At 36.2% G+C, this 15017-nt stretch overlaps 1 protein-coding gene across 3 annotated transcripts in view; it reads right to left on the reverse strand.

Moving 5' to 3' along the window:
* Positions 1-2792: 2792 nt before the first annotated feature.
* Positions 2793-15017, reverse strand: part of Nek7 (NIMA related kinase 7) — a 125640-nt gene continuing 113415 nt past the window's right edge. For all 3 annotated transcript variants that reach the window (XM_076872887.1, XM_076872885.1, XM_076872886.1), the window contains one exon: positions 2793-5502. In XM_076872887.1, the coding sequence (XP_076729002.1) occupies positions 5392-5502 (111 nt within the window). In that variant the 3' untranslated portion in view covers positions 2793-5391. The remainder of the gene's footprint in view (positions 5503-15017) is intronic.

A 15017-nucleotide genomic window follows, 5' to 3' on the forward strand; every position in this document is an offset into this window, starting at 1 on the left:
TAAAAATAATTCAAATTTTGTGGCATCTCATCCATTTTTGTTAAATATGTTGGTAGAGAAAAACTCTTCTGTGTATTAACTACTTTCATATATCTTGTGCTCATTTGTTCATCCTTTGTATTAGAGAGTGTGTGTGTGTGTGTATGAGAGAGACTTAGTAAATAACCTTAAAACATGTCTAGAATGTCATTTTGTTAAGCAATGCTGGCTTTAGTTTCAGCTGGACACAACAGTGAAGTCTTATTGCCTTCTGGGCTTGTCGGTAGTGTATTTGGGTACAGTGTATGGCATGTCCGAATTTGGAGACCCATGTTTCTTTGGGCCAAGCAATACTGAGAGCAGGCTGGCAGTTCAGGCAGGTCTGATGTAGATAGTAATAGTCACCGAGTGCTCATTGTGTGACTACTCTTAAAATGGGAGTTGTGACCCCAATTGGGTGATGGTAGTTTCCTCAAGTACTGTCGTTGACTCTGTTACTAGAAGGCCTCCGATGTTGGTGGCACTAGTAGTGGTAAAGGACCTCTGGAGCATCTGTTCTCTGACCATACAGTGGTGCCGGGTTAGACCCTGTGTAGAGACAGTGGCAGAAACCTCAACACCCACTATGGAGTGCTCACAGCCCGTCTTGGCACCAGGGCATGGTCTGGCAAGGGGTGGGAACAACTGGCAGTGGAAACCATAGAGGTTTGTGGTAGCAAGAAAGGTGGTATTTCTCTCTCTCCTGGATTCTGTTAGTGTCCACTGGGGAGTAGGACCTCAGTTCCTGTGGACATGCATACCCAGGGATTGTGCAATGGCACTGCTTTTCTGTCCCTTCTCCTTCGGCTATCCTACCTTCCACGGAGTGAAATGAGTGGAATATGAGTAGAGCCAGGCTGTTTCTCGCTAGTACTCAATGGCAGTGTGTGCCTGAGGCAGGGCGACAGCCCGAGTTACAGCTTTGCTCAAGGTTGTCTCAGCCTGCCAATCTGTGCAGGTCAGCAGTGAAATTATGGCCCCACCCCATGTACAGCACAGGGAAGGGGCAATGGGAACTGCTCCCATCTGTGTGGCTACCTGGCTTCAGTCCTAGCACAGGCTCAAACCCACATGTTGCCCGTCATACTCTGGGTCTCAGAAGGCAACTTTCCTGATCCCTTAGTTATCAATGGCAATGCCCCTCCATTCCCCTCTTGCGGAACATAATGCTCACTTTTTCAATAAAAAGTGACACGTGGCATTGTTAAAAATGCCAGTGCAAGCTGGGGGAAGTACTGACATTTAGGATCTAGCAGGGAGATAGGGATTTAAAAATCACAAGTAGCTGGGCAGTGGTGGTAAAGTACATGCCTGTAATCGTAGCACCTCGGGAGGTTGAGATGAGAATCGTAAGTTCCTGACCAGCCTCCGCAACTTGAGGAGATCCTATCTCAAGATAAAGTGGGGGGGGGGCTGGGGATGTGGCTCAGTGGTTGAGTGCCCCTAGGTTTAAATCTGCCTTACAAAACTAATTATTTGGCCACACTTGAAGAAATCCGTAGAAAAATAGGATGTCATATGGGTGGTTCCAATATCAAAAAAAAAAAAAAGCAATTAAAGTTACCTTTCTAAGATTGGATTTTTTTTCAAAAAAAAAAAAATTAGTAGCCCTCAAGTGAAAAAGTTTACGGGGCCTATTCCAATTGAACTACAAGAGAACAATAGAAAATGGTTAGAAGTGTAGTTCTGATTCCTATAGTTTTTCTATACACAAGTTATATTTATCAAGCACTCATTTTGCATGACTCTGCGCTAAGTCCTCAAAACGCATTACAAAGTAATTCTCCTGTAGGGTTAGTAAATAATATTCTTACATTACATACGAGAAAGGAAGGTTTACAGAAAAACCCACGTTATATTTTTAGAAAGGAACGAAAAATGATTTGCTATGCATTAATATTCATAGTGAAACCTGTTTAAAAGATGTTATAGAAACTTGAAATTAGGATTTAGAGTTTAGATTATTGTAAGCAAGCAAACAATGAAATCAATGCATAAAATTAAAAATCATTCTCAAACCTAACTGAAAATAAATGTTATTAGCTCACACATCTTTCTCTGAAAGGTCTGATAAGTCTGTTTAACTCATTAGTAATTTTATCAGAAACTCACATGTAATAGAGTAAAAACTGAATTATGAAAACATTTTTTGTAATTGAGTTTCTTAAAGCAACTGCACCAACTTATGGTTCCTGTGGCTACACTAATACTTACAAATATACATGCTTCGTATTGGCTTTTCCAAATAAGTATCCTGAAGTTTAAATAGTCTTAAACTTGTGGCTAAAATTTAATTTACAATTATAAATACACACAACCAAATCACAGGTCAGTACAAGTTATAAAATTCATCATTGGCTATGTGGCACGTGATGTGTAAGGTATATCCACTCACTCTCCCACTGTTCCGGCAGGTTTTACAATGCTCAGAACACCTTTGCCTCAATGTTTGCAAGCATAGCAGTAAAAGAACATCAAACGTATAAAATATTTGCTGCATTAGCAGCCTGTTAGTGACAAGACTTGAATCCAGTGTTAAAGGTTCAAAGCAAGAAGTTTTTTTAATATTTAGAAAGCATTTCTCCAAGACGGAAAACAAAGCACTGAAGAGAACAGGAACATTAGATGTGCCATACAATGTGTATTCAAAAACTAGTCTGTCACAGCTGTATTAGTCTTGACTGTTTCTATCCTTGGGTTTTTCCAAAATGCCTAAAGGTAGGGAAATGCATAATTGTTCTTGTAGGATACATGAAATAAGTAGATTTTGCCAGGGGAAATCAGATACACAAATTATACAGTACTCATTTTTATTATATATTAGGATATTGTACAATTTTCAAAGCTAGTAACAGGATCTTTTTCTATGTGTATTTAAAGCTTAACAAAATAAAAGTATTTCACAAAAGTCCATATTACAGTACTATTGAAATATGAGGCATAGACTAATTATGTATTTATGGGTTATAAACAATACATTCATTTTAAAGAATAAACAATGTGAATAACATCTTGGTTAAAATAAATATCATGGTAAATGTTAACGGCAACACCTGAAGTATATGAATACAAGGAAGGTGTTTTGTAATAGACACTACATAGAATGGTAGAGCATTCATGAAATGGCTGTATCTTACTAACTCTACAATCATTGCACAGTGTTGAGCACTTTATTTATATGGATACTCTTCATTCACCATTCCTAAACCTCAACATACAAAAGTTACTCGAGGCTTTCCTGAGTAACTGGTACCAATGTTTAAATAAGGTTTAGAATCGGATGTACCTTCTAATTTCTACTTTTCAAATCAATTCAAATGTTTAAATCTTAGAACATTCATAGGCAATTAGAACTTGCAATCATCTTAATTTTGAAAAATTATCTCACTCAAAATTAAATTTGATTTTACCCAGTGGTTTCTTCAGGAAAAATGGGAACACTAGGATGAAAGATATTGAAACGGAAGTTTGCATCAATAGAAAATAGTAACACATTCTCCTGACCAAACTCTTCGTAGTCACTTTTTAGCAGGAAGGCTCAGAGAAGAAATCTTCTCACTGTAAGGGAATTAAGCTAATGAACTTTACATTCGTGTGTTCAAGACTGCAAGGAAGAGGATCTCTTCCAACCAGAGAGATTTCTTAGTCGATTATGTTACATTAAAACAACAGTGACACTAATGGTCAACAAAACCACACCTGTTCAGGCTTCTGGGGATAAACCTATTGATGCACAGTGTAAATGTTATGAGTCATCAGAATCTGGGACATACAATGCATCCAGCCCTCGCTAAAAACACCAACCAGGTTTCCTTTGCCTATTCCTAGAAAACGCTACCCTTCAGATATGTGCAGCCTATTAAATTGAAAGATGTATACTGTTTGCCCTGTATATAGTTTGGAACTTTACAAGTTAGCTGAAAACATTCAAATGAGCCAAAGAAAACTATGGTGAGGGAAGCCAGCAGTTGTATTGCCTGAACATAAGGTTTTCAGGTTGGCAAGATAATCCAACCCAAGACTTGGTGGTGGCATGCACAGCGTCCTTTAAGAGTGACTGCCACTCGGTGTCAAAATTCTGTAAAGAACTGGTTGCTACATTCAGGGAAAACACATCTCCATAACAGCATTTACTAAACTCTACCCCTTTCCTTGAACTATATTAAGCATTACCATCTCTCACCTTCATGCTTACAGTACTCTGCTCAAGTTTCTCAACAGAAATATTAATGTCACAATTCTGGCTGTAGTAATGGCCAGTTTTCATTTCCTTGAACAGTTAAAAATTATAACATTGTCAAATGAAAACTATGTCAACATTCACAGGTACATTATAATACACATCCTTTCTTCCTCTAACAAAATACATGTATACAAGGTGGCCCAAATTTTTTAAGTTTTCAATCTGAGAAATTGTTCGTATACTGAATTTTTCAAAAGGGAATTATGTTCTCAAAATCAAACACTAATGGATAAAATGAACTATAAATAAGAAAATAACTTGAATATAAAAATTTCTGAAGGGGAGCAGTCAGGACTTTAACAAAACATATGCTTACATTATAGTGTACAATGAGATAAAATGCCTTTAGATTTATAAAGAAATCTAGTACTGCAAAATTATTCAAATATTTTTCAAATGTACAAATATTAAAAACAAAAACCTTGAGCAAGGTGCAACTTTACACCAGCCAAACAAATCCTTAACCACTTTTTAAACGGATTCATTTATACCATTTAAATGCAGAGAATATCAGCGATATTAAAGCAAAACAAAGACTTTTCAGTGTCTGACTCACATTTCATCCCCAAATCTTTTCACATTTAATAGTTGCATTTTGAATGTCAAAGCTGAGTTTTAAATGTTTTTCAAAGTCTGTTTACACTTATTAGAATTACATATCTGAAAGCTACAATGCTAAGAAGACACATACTTCAAATGTTAAAAATCGCAAAAGTTCACAATGGTGTTCATTTCAATATCCATAAGTGACTAAAAAGCAAAAGTCAAATATTCAGATACTTTTGATCAGGTTTCACACCCCTCCTCATGTGCACCAAGTGCACTTCCAATATTTGGCACTCAGTCTATCGGAAGAAAACGCCATAATTCTAAAAGCCTTTAGGTATGGGGGGAAAAAAACTCACTTGCTTTCCTAACATGCATTTTCATAATCCTGAAGACATTCTGAGTTTCCATAAAGGTGATTTTGACTGGTACAAAATGAAGCTTACATGAAAACTGGTTAAGGATTCAAAGCACGTTAGCTCTGAAAATACTAATCTTAATATCCAGACAAAAAGGGGAGAGGTATGATTTGCACAAAAATACTTTAAATATTTTCTTCATATTCTTCATGATCTTATGCATGTTTAGCTGCTTGCAGTGCATGCGTGCATCCTCTTGGCCACATCATAGACATAGGTGATATCTGGTCGCTTCTCTGGATCCGGGTTGATACACATATTGACTAACTGCCGTAGCTGCAAAGAAAGGAAAATATGACACACTTAAACCAACTTTAAGAAATTTTGAAAGTATATTTTCTGACAGGATATTCCTTCTACAACCATACATGACTGCTGTCAGTGATTTTACAATTAAGTTCTTGTTTTAATAAAGAATAATTGAGGTATTTTTTTCCATTTTCTTACTAAATATAATCATTGGAGAGGATTAATGTCAAGAAATGTCCAGATTTTTAAATGGATTTTTTAGAAGTCGAAGACAACAGTTAGGAAAGAATGTTTTTCACTGAGGCTGCAAGCTAACTGTAGCTTATACACGCATTTAATCTACAACTTACATTTGCCTTGATTATAAGCTTAAATTTTCATAAAAGGCAATAAGGGTAGATGTCCACCTCATACCTTCATCATGAACCATTTCATATAAATGTACAAAAGTCCTATATGATCTTAGAGTGTTTTCTCTTATAAAGGGTAAGTAAAGTACAAGCAAGGGAGATGTTATAATAAACTTCAAGAAGTAGAATAACAAATAAGGAAATATCTTCTCTTCTGGTTCAAATCCACCAAGTAGAATACAGGATTTTATTCTGAATTCTAATTACCAGTAGGTTAGGAAATAGTCTTAATAACACTACATATGTTCTTTCATACCCAGATTGTTCTGCCTCATGAGTATTTTAGGCATTCTGAAAACCTTTATACACTAACTAAATCCTTTGGCAAGTAATATTACATGTAGTAATAAGTAACTTTTTCATAGTCCCTCTACCACAACACCATTTTCAACTACAAGAAACAAAAGCTGTTCCTTTTTGGGCTGACTTGATTAGTACCACTGTGTGCAGGGCTAATGCCAGGAAGAGATGCTATTCTGAAAGTGTGCAAAGGAGCGGTCGAGTTTGGTTCCCACCTTGCACTGTCTCCTCACCCAATCTTGCTGAAAACACTTAGCAGCCTCGTGCCCTGAAGGAACTCCCTACAGGATTTTCCTCAACTGTTAGTAAGGCTGGAGGAGATGATCAGTGTTCTCCAAGCTCTCGTTTCCTAATTTTAGCGGAAAACAATTTAATGACTCAGTGTTAGTCACATGTGGAAATTTGATAATGCTGGATGGCAATATTGTATCTGAGAAGGTTGGAAGATTTTAGACTTATATTCTGTGCAAAAGAGCACAGCGCTATGTAAGGCATTTTACTATGGTGATCTGAGAAATTTAAATCAGAAGGGGGGTACTTTTTTTTTCTTAAAACACATCCAGTTATATACTACTCAAACGGTAGAAAAAAATGATACATACAAAAAGGGTTCTGTATAAGTCACCCACCATTAATGCTTTTAGAGACTGAAAAAGATGAAGCAGACAGGATGGCGGGAAAGAAATCACTACTTAACCAAAGAACTAGATGCAATGACTTAAACTTACAATACTGCCACAGTCTTGAAGCTAGTTCAGGAAACCTCACCTGTCTAATACTTCAGAACACAATGGAATTCCTGGTCCCAAGTTCTCCTGGCTTGAGGAAAAACCACCCAAGACTAGAGAAGGAATGATGCAAGTCTGGCTGAGGATGGCGGCTCTCGAAAGTTTTAAAAAGGAGACTAAACAGTGGGAACACAGGGAAGCTCTTGAGAGGTAACTGCTCCTAAAGGACAGCATGTCAAGGGACAACAGGTAAACCAGTAACCATCTTGTAGAAGGAGCCAGATCAACAGTCTTCCTTTCTCTATTGGTAGGTTCACTTACCAAAGATGAAAATTTATCTTGTCATAAAGATACTTCCACAGAAGTCAGCAACAGACCATATAAATTCAAATGTGAAGTATGCATACCTGAACATACTTATGCATCAAATATATTTTTTCTAACCTATGTGCTATTTAATTACTAAAATCTGAAAAATCCTATAAAACATGGGTTGGCAATGACTCTTACTGACTTGCTACACCAATATTTCTAGAGGATGTATGCCATAAGAGACACATAATAAATCAGTACCCATCCCTAAAGGAAGGCTTATGGGTCAAGGTGAGTGACTTTTTAGATGCCTAACTCTCTTCCATCCTTTCTACCCTACTCTGCCTCTCCTTCCATTATTCACTTTTGTCCAATAAATTCTTGGAGCATTATGTACCACTTCATGAGGTGTGGCAAGGATGAAGTGATGAATGAAGCAGACATGACACCTGCCTTTTTACAGTGTACGATCAACTGAGCAGAAACAAATACTAAGGAAATATTAATAAACCAGGGAGGAAATGGCATTTAACTACAAACGATATATATCCCAAGAAACACTTGAGAGACAGAGGTAAGATTATGTGGCTGCCCAGAAAGGGAATAATTACTTTGCTCTTTTCTGGGTGGTTCTACTCCAGTCATGGAAGGTAGTCAGCGGACAGTGACCACCATTCTTAGCACCTGTAACCATCAGCTGGAGGCACGCTGGCACCCACTTCGATGTTCTGTTCAGTACAAAAGTTTGATAGCCTGGGGCTTAACCTTAGCTTCCATTTGAGTCTCTGCTTCCCAGAGCCATAACATGTTCCTTATACTCCTTATGGGACACCAGACATTTTAAGGACCACTTGCTATCGTTTCTGGCCTGGTTGTGCTTTGTATCTGAAATTTCTAAGCCCTTTCATCCTAGTCAAATCCTCTTGTGGATTTGTCATTCATTTCTAGACCTTCAACTACTTTGGCATTTCCTTCATAGTTTCCTTTCTAGGTTTGCTTTCTTGGAAGATCATTCCTGTTAGTCTTTCTTCCTCCAACTGATAGCTCTGTCTTCAGTTTTCTTTCAACATACTGCTGATGAAACTTCAACTACAAGATTTTAACAGTGACCCATTGCCCTCTGGAAAGTCGCCTAGTATGGAAAAATGTGGGCTTCTAAAATCTTTCTTACCCTTCCAGCCTCACATCTAGCCCCACACTATATTCTAACTGTAATGCAGTTTCTAGGGTCAGACTATTATGCCCCTATATTTTTATTTTGCTTCTTTGCTTACAATACATCCCTTAAAACCTATCTTCTAAGGCCTTTCCTCACGACCCTATTTGCCATAAGAATTCATTGCTATTTGGCCTCCATTGTACTTGTCACTGGTGCTCACTGGCTTTTTAAATAAAAGAGCAACTCTGACTTAGAGGAAAAGGGAAGGTTCTGTGAAATGGTAGGAGCTGAAATCTGAAGCATGAATATGATCTTAACTCACTAAAGGAATGGAAAGAAAGCTAAGGAAATAACAAAGATGCTCAGCCCAAACTAAGAGGTGTAGGACAGTGATGGCAACTACTTCTGAATGACTAGGGAGCAAGAGAAATGAAATATAATAAGCTGAAGTCACAGACTTAAAGATTTAGAATCCATTCATTCAGGCAATTGGAAATTGGTATTGTAGGCAGGAGGGGGAGAGAAGACTAGAGCTCCACTTGAGTACATACTTTTTGGTAAGATGGACCACAAAGAGAAAAATGTTAGCAGAACAAGCCAATGAAGTTCCTCTAGGATTTCAGACAAACAGTATTTATCACAAGCTTTCACCTGGGCATCTGAAAGCATGTCATTAACAGAGAAAATGAGACGGAACACTCCGAGTTTTGAAGATAGCACAGTTTTAGGCTACTGATTTGGGTAGAAATGAGTTCCTGGACTTTTGGTTTCATTCTGTATCCATATCTAGATAACTAAATGTCTTAAAAAACATTTGACTTTGCTAGATAATGAAGATGGTTCCTGTGACATATTAGCCTATACTTACAGTGTGAGGTTCTCACATACTCATGTTTTAAGGGGAGGTATCATTCTTGATTATAATATCAATTTTTGTTGGCATAGTGGGGATTAAACTTCGGGCCTCACATATGCTAGGCAAGCACTCTACTAATCAATATCTCCAACCCTTTTTATAATTTTACTTCTAGACAGGATCTTAGTTGAGCTGAACTCAAATATGCAATCCTCCTGTCTCCCAAACTAGTTGACTTCAGCCATGTGTCATCATCCCCAACCTTAATGTCTCTTTATAGACGAAGAAATTAACAACCACTTAAAAAAATGATAAAACTTGAATTGGAACCCTAGTCCCTTACTATTAACAAAGGTCTTCTCCACTTGCCATAGTGGAAAGATTGCTTTTACTTGGTCTTATGGTTTGACTTCTTGATGCTTTGCATGCATAATGGTTACCAGTAGGTAACACTAACTGGTTGAATTTTAACTCATCAAAATAAAGAAATGCCACTTGGGTTGAAGTAGCATGTGGGTTGGCAATCGAGAGAGCCGAGTTACTGGGTGGTCATTAGAGTGGAGAAAGTAACGTTTCAGGTACTTCATTCCACTGAGAGACTGGTCTGACTTTATCCAGTAAACAGTGATGAGATGCCTCAAGTTTTAGTAAAGGTGTTCAACTAAAATCACTCTTCCTTCCCCCTTGAGCAAATCAAAAGAATCAGATCCATGTCCTTATCCAAGAACGTACAACCTTAAACAGAGTCCCACATGGTAGGTTCTACAAAATTTTTGTCAAGACAAAGACAAAGTAAAACTTGGGATGACCCTATAATGGATATAATTCACCATTACAGTTTGGGATGAGGTAACTCCTTTTGCAGTATGCAAGATGACATACGAGGAGCACATTCATTTCTAACACTGTTTTAATGCTTCCATTTGAATTTTAATAACCACTACTTAGGTCTGTAGAGGACACTACTTATGGATACTTATATATTTCTATCATACCTTAGTATGAAAAAACTTAGCTAAAAAACTGGTACATTTCCTATTTATAAACAACTAGCTGTATTTTCTGTTGTGCTATGACAGAAAGAAAACCAAATAAGCTCACCAAAAGCACTTGTTACCCAGTAGGTTAGGCATATTTACATTCCCTGAAGTTCTAAATTTGTACCTGTCTTTCTATTAACATAGGCAATAAGTCATGTTTCTTATTATCTCAAATCTTTTAAAACAGTGGATTAAAAAACATACAACTAAAAACTTAGAAATTTTGAGTTCTGTTTAATGTGGTTTTCATAACTTCTAAAAAATGCATGAATGCACTATAGTAAAGGGAAAATCAGCTGCAATAGTTCACTGGCATAGGGAGAAAAATCAAATAACTTAGTGATTAAGAACTGTGGACTATTTTATATCTTCAGTTTTAATAATTTGGTTAAAAATAGACTCATGGATGGATGAATAATGTCATTTAGACTAAATAAAAAGGTTAGTCATTGCCTTATAATTTTGGGTACATTAAAGGATATCATTGTTAGATGGTAGTTAGTTGTGCCTCTGCAATTAGGAAGATAATATTCTTCCTGGCTTCTGATACATAAGTAATTTCAAAAGAAAAAGCAAAACCCTGAACTTTGCCAGATAGTACTAGATTTTTAAGCTGTTAAATACATACAGCAGGTTGATACACTGATACTCAAAAGGGCACTCTTTTTTGTAGGTGGTGGACACATCAAGAGGCAGTTTCTTTTAGTTAGGTACTCCATAGAATAGGTTTTCTAAAACTTGAGTGGAAATATAGTCCCCTTAACATTTTCTAAAAGACAACTCTTTATATTCTGTAACTATGAAGGTTTAAATAATGCTGATAAATATCTTTGAGCAAATAGTTTTATGAACCAGGGTATGCATTTTTATGATTTAACTTATTGACTCTCTGTAACAACTCTGTGGTGGGCACTACTGTTAAACATAGTTTTACAGAACACTAACCTTCCTAAGGTCATGAAAGCAGAAAAGAATAGGGTCCAATTTGAACAGAGCAGCCTACCTTCAGAGCCCAGGATTTTAAATAACCATGTTAAACTGCCAGGGTAAAGTTGTAACTTAACCTGCAGGTTTCCTAATGGTCACCTCTCCACAGAGGTGACGTGGCCTTCCACACAATTGGGGGCAGACCATTAGGATGATTTTGAAAGGACTGCCAGCTGTAACATGAGTTACTCTGGTTTCTAAAATTAATGATTTGCCTTCATATTTCACATGTCCATTTGGATCAAATCACAAGCCAATAAATTTTGTATATGGCTTGAGAACTCTTGAGACATGGGCCTGCTTTATCCATAAGAGATGATCTTAAATGCTACAAACATGTTCAGAGTGACAATATTTCCAATCTGACTTGTTCATCGAAAATAGCAGTAACTCCCTCTAAACAAACTGTACTTGTATTTTTAACTTGAACAGTTTCTTATTTCAAGTCATGAATTCACATACAACTGTTGCTCAATGGTAGAGCACCAGCCTAGAATTCACGAGGCCTGAGTTTTATGCCCATACCACAAAACCAAAACACTTACCTAATATGACTTAGTTCTGCCATTCTCTAAAAGTTCCTGTAGACCTCTGAAGGAAGTTACTTTAAAATCTTAAAGTCATCCAATACTTTGCCAATGATTCTAGGTATTACATTAGGCATGTTTAAGAAAAAATGCCAAGATAATTCTTTGAGGTTTCTGTTTCTAATAGATGGAATCATTTGCTCAAATTTTATGCTTCAATTGGCAGGTAACTCTGCATTTTAATTGTAGAAATCTATGATCAGACATAATACTTGGCTCATTACCTTCTACTTGTGTGTAAAACAAGTGTACTGTTGCTTTATTTAAAAAAAAAAAAAAAGCAAAACTGAAGGGCCAAATATGCAAAGGCCTTTAAAATGGCAACACAGAAACACTTAAATGAGCAAAAGTATAAACCAAAAACAAAATAGATTTCTGTACCTAAGGGATTACAAAGTCATAAGCATATAGAAACTAATGAAGTAGATCAAAATTTTTAGTATTTTATCTATGTATTTCCAGAAAAATATCAAAGCAAGTAGGTTGAAACCAGATATATTAAATAATGTAACATTCATTGTTGTCAGGGTGATAACACAATTACAGATCAAGTTCGGTCACATACAGGTAAAAACAATAGTGCTCTTTTTGCATTATAGCTTTAGGTCACTAACAAAATTCTCAATAGAATAATAAAGTGTAGTGCTATTTGTACTGTTTCTTTTCCACCCCCATCTTAATCCCTCTGAGACCAATTATGTTATATCAGCCTCCCAGATATACCCAATTTCCATCTACCCAAGGACCTATTTTAGTACCCCAAAGTGGGAGTAATACATTAAAGTACACTATATTTTGGAGCTTTAAATATGTTTATACAAAATGATGAAGTGGATGCAACTAGTACACCAAAGTATTGCTAGTGATTGACTTGGGCAGAAGGAAACAGTAATGTAGATATGAGGTACTGTAATGTCTATTTCGCAACCAAAGATCATTCTGAGCCTCTTAAAAACAAAGTCTTACAGAAAGCTACATGGCCTATTAGGATCCCACGGGATATGTGAAATATAGGGCAGAGTTTTAGATTTGTCTTCAAGGAGCAAGTCTCTGGTATTACTTCAGAAGCATAGGTGAACAGAGGACCTGCTTAAATGTTTTTGAAAATAAAAAAGCTTAAGGATCTAGTCTCTCATGGCAACTTTAAGGTGGCCAATTGGTAATTACACCTAAGGATGTCAAACTTACTAAAACTTACAGGTAGGAAAATGAGATGTTAAGTGTTTGAGATAATGCTAGTTTTAATAAATGTCACAATTTTAATATAACAATCATTACATTATCTCTACATTTTGAAGTACAATATTTTCACCACTTTTGCATTTGACTACAGGAACCACAGAAATGCTCAAATTAATAGATCTTCAAATTTTACTTGTGCTCCATACTGTCCTTAAATACTCATAGAACTACATCTTAGAATTGTCAATGCCAATTTAAGTAGCATAGGTTGATTTCTAGCAACAACTCTAGGGCATTGATAAAGTTATAATAAAACTTGAGTCTAGCAACTACAAAAGAAAAATTTAGATCGCTCAATTGAAAGTTTTACAAACTTCAAGACGTGCAAAAATGATCTGACACTTAGATCTTGTTTTCTTTCTTATTTACATATAGCAGCTCTTTTGTGAGCCAAAACAAAGGTCATGTTTTTTGTTCACTGACTCAACTTTCTTAAATCTTCAATATATTCTGACTTCTAAAAATGAGGAATTATTAATGTTAACTAAATACCAGTTATAATTTTTAATGCATTTAGTATTTTCCTTAATGAAGACCATTGGGGAAATGAAGTATATAAACTGAAGATGAACAGTAACATTTGCTTTGCACATTATGAATCAATACATCTGATATCTTGAAATATGTAGCAGATTTACATCTCTAATATGCAAAATTCCTACCTTCCACAACTTTCAATGTTATGAGGCCCGAAGAGTATTCTGGGTAGATACTTGACCATATTTCTACCTTCCCAGTGAGGGAGATTGCAGATAAATATGGTGAAAGGGTAATTCTCAGTAAAACAAATGCATAGCCATAAGCACCTGAGTGCTTACTGTCTTATGTGTGCCTGTTGCAGGAGAAGGCAGCGAGGAGTCCCTAGAGTCTAGTTTGGGCTCTTAACATTGTCTGGGTCTCTACTTGCTCATATGTAAAATGGGAATAAGGCCATTTAACAAAGGTTGTTAAACTTCTAAAATCACTTTTCTTTCACACCGATTTTTAAAACACTGATTAAAGCCACAAAGACACTATATTCTCCTATAACCTGTAAATACGTGATAGTTTGGTTCAATAATTAATAATTAGCCATAAGAAAAATACCACGTCCTTGCATCAGGTTTTGAATACTCTGGAAAATGGAGACTTTTGTCTCAAGAACAATGAAAACAATGCTACAAATTATTACACAGTTAAGGGAAGTCACTGTTGGGATGCACTGCTAAACTATTCCAGGAAAGAACCCAACGAAGAAAATGAAGCCACTTTGCTATAGCCCTCATTTGTTTTCTAAATGTGATCTTTCAGGTTGTTTCAACCTACATATGAGAGTAGCATTAATTGACTTAATATTTTGTTTTATAACTTTAAACCTCTAGCCCAGTCTTTCACTTTTCATTAAATATCTAAGGAATATGAAAACTGATCACTCAGCTAATCTGATTCCAAACTTCGTTTGGTTTCTTACAAACACTAAGACTTGCTAAACGAGCAAGATTTCAAAAACATAACTAGAAGATACTTAGAAAATTACTAGAAATCAGCCATTGAACTTGGTTCAGATCAGAAAGCACTGTTATAACATCGTACACTCTGTTAAACAGGTTTAACTATCTTTCCAAGGTTTTATAGGGATACGTTTCTTGTACAGTTCTTAAGTCTGCAACTTAATATTTTCTTCAACCAAAACCACCCTTATCCTCCTTTCCCATTTCTGCCTCTTAAACTTTCACCTGTAATCCTGTCTTAGCAAACCAACTACCAAGATGTAATTCTATTGAGCCTTTAAGATTTTGATGAGAATTTGAGTCTTACATTCTTCAATGATGCAATTTTTAAGTTAACTCAGTATAGTCACTTTACTAAGTTACCTATGTAAACATTCACAATTCTTTTTAATGTCTCATGAGATTTACCAAATACATAATTTTGACGAATA

Source organism: Callospermophilus lateralis, chromosome 13 (genome assembly GCF_048772815.1).
Source record: "Callospermophilus lateralis isolate mCalLat2 chromosome 13, mCalLat2.hap1, whole genome shotgun sequence".
Classification (NCBI taxonomy): domain Eukaryota; kingdom Metazoa; phylum Chordata; class Mammalia; order Rodentia; family Sciuridae; genus Callospermophilus; species Callospermophilus lateralis.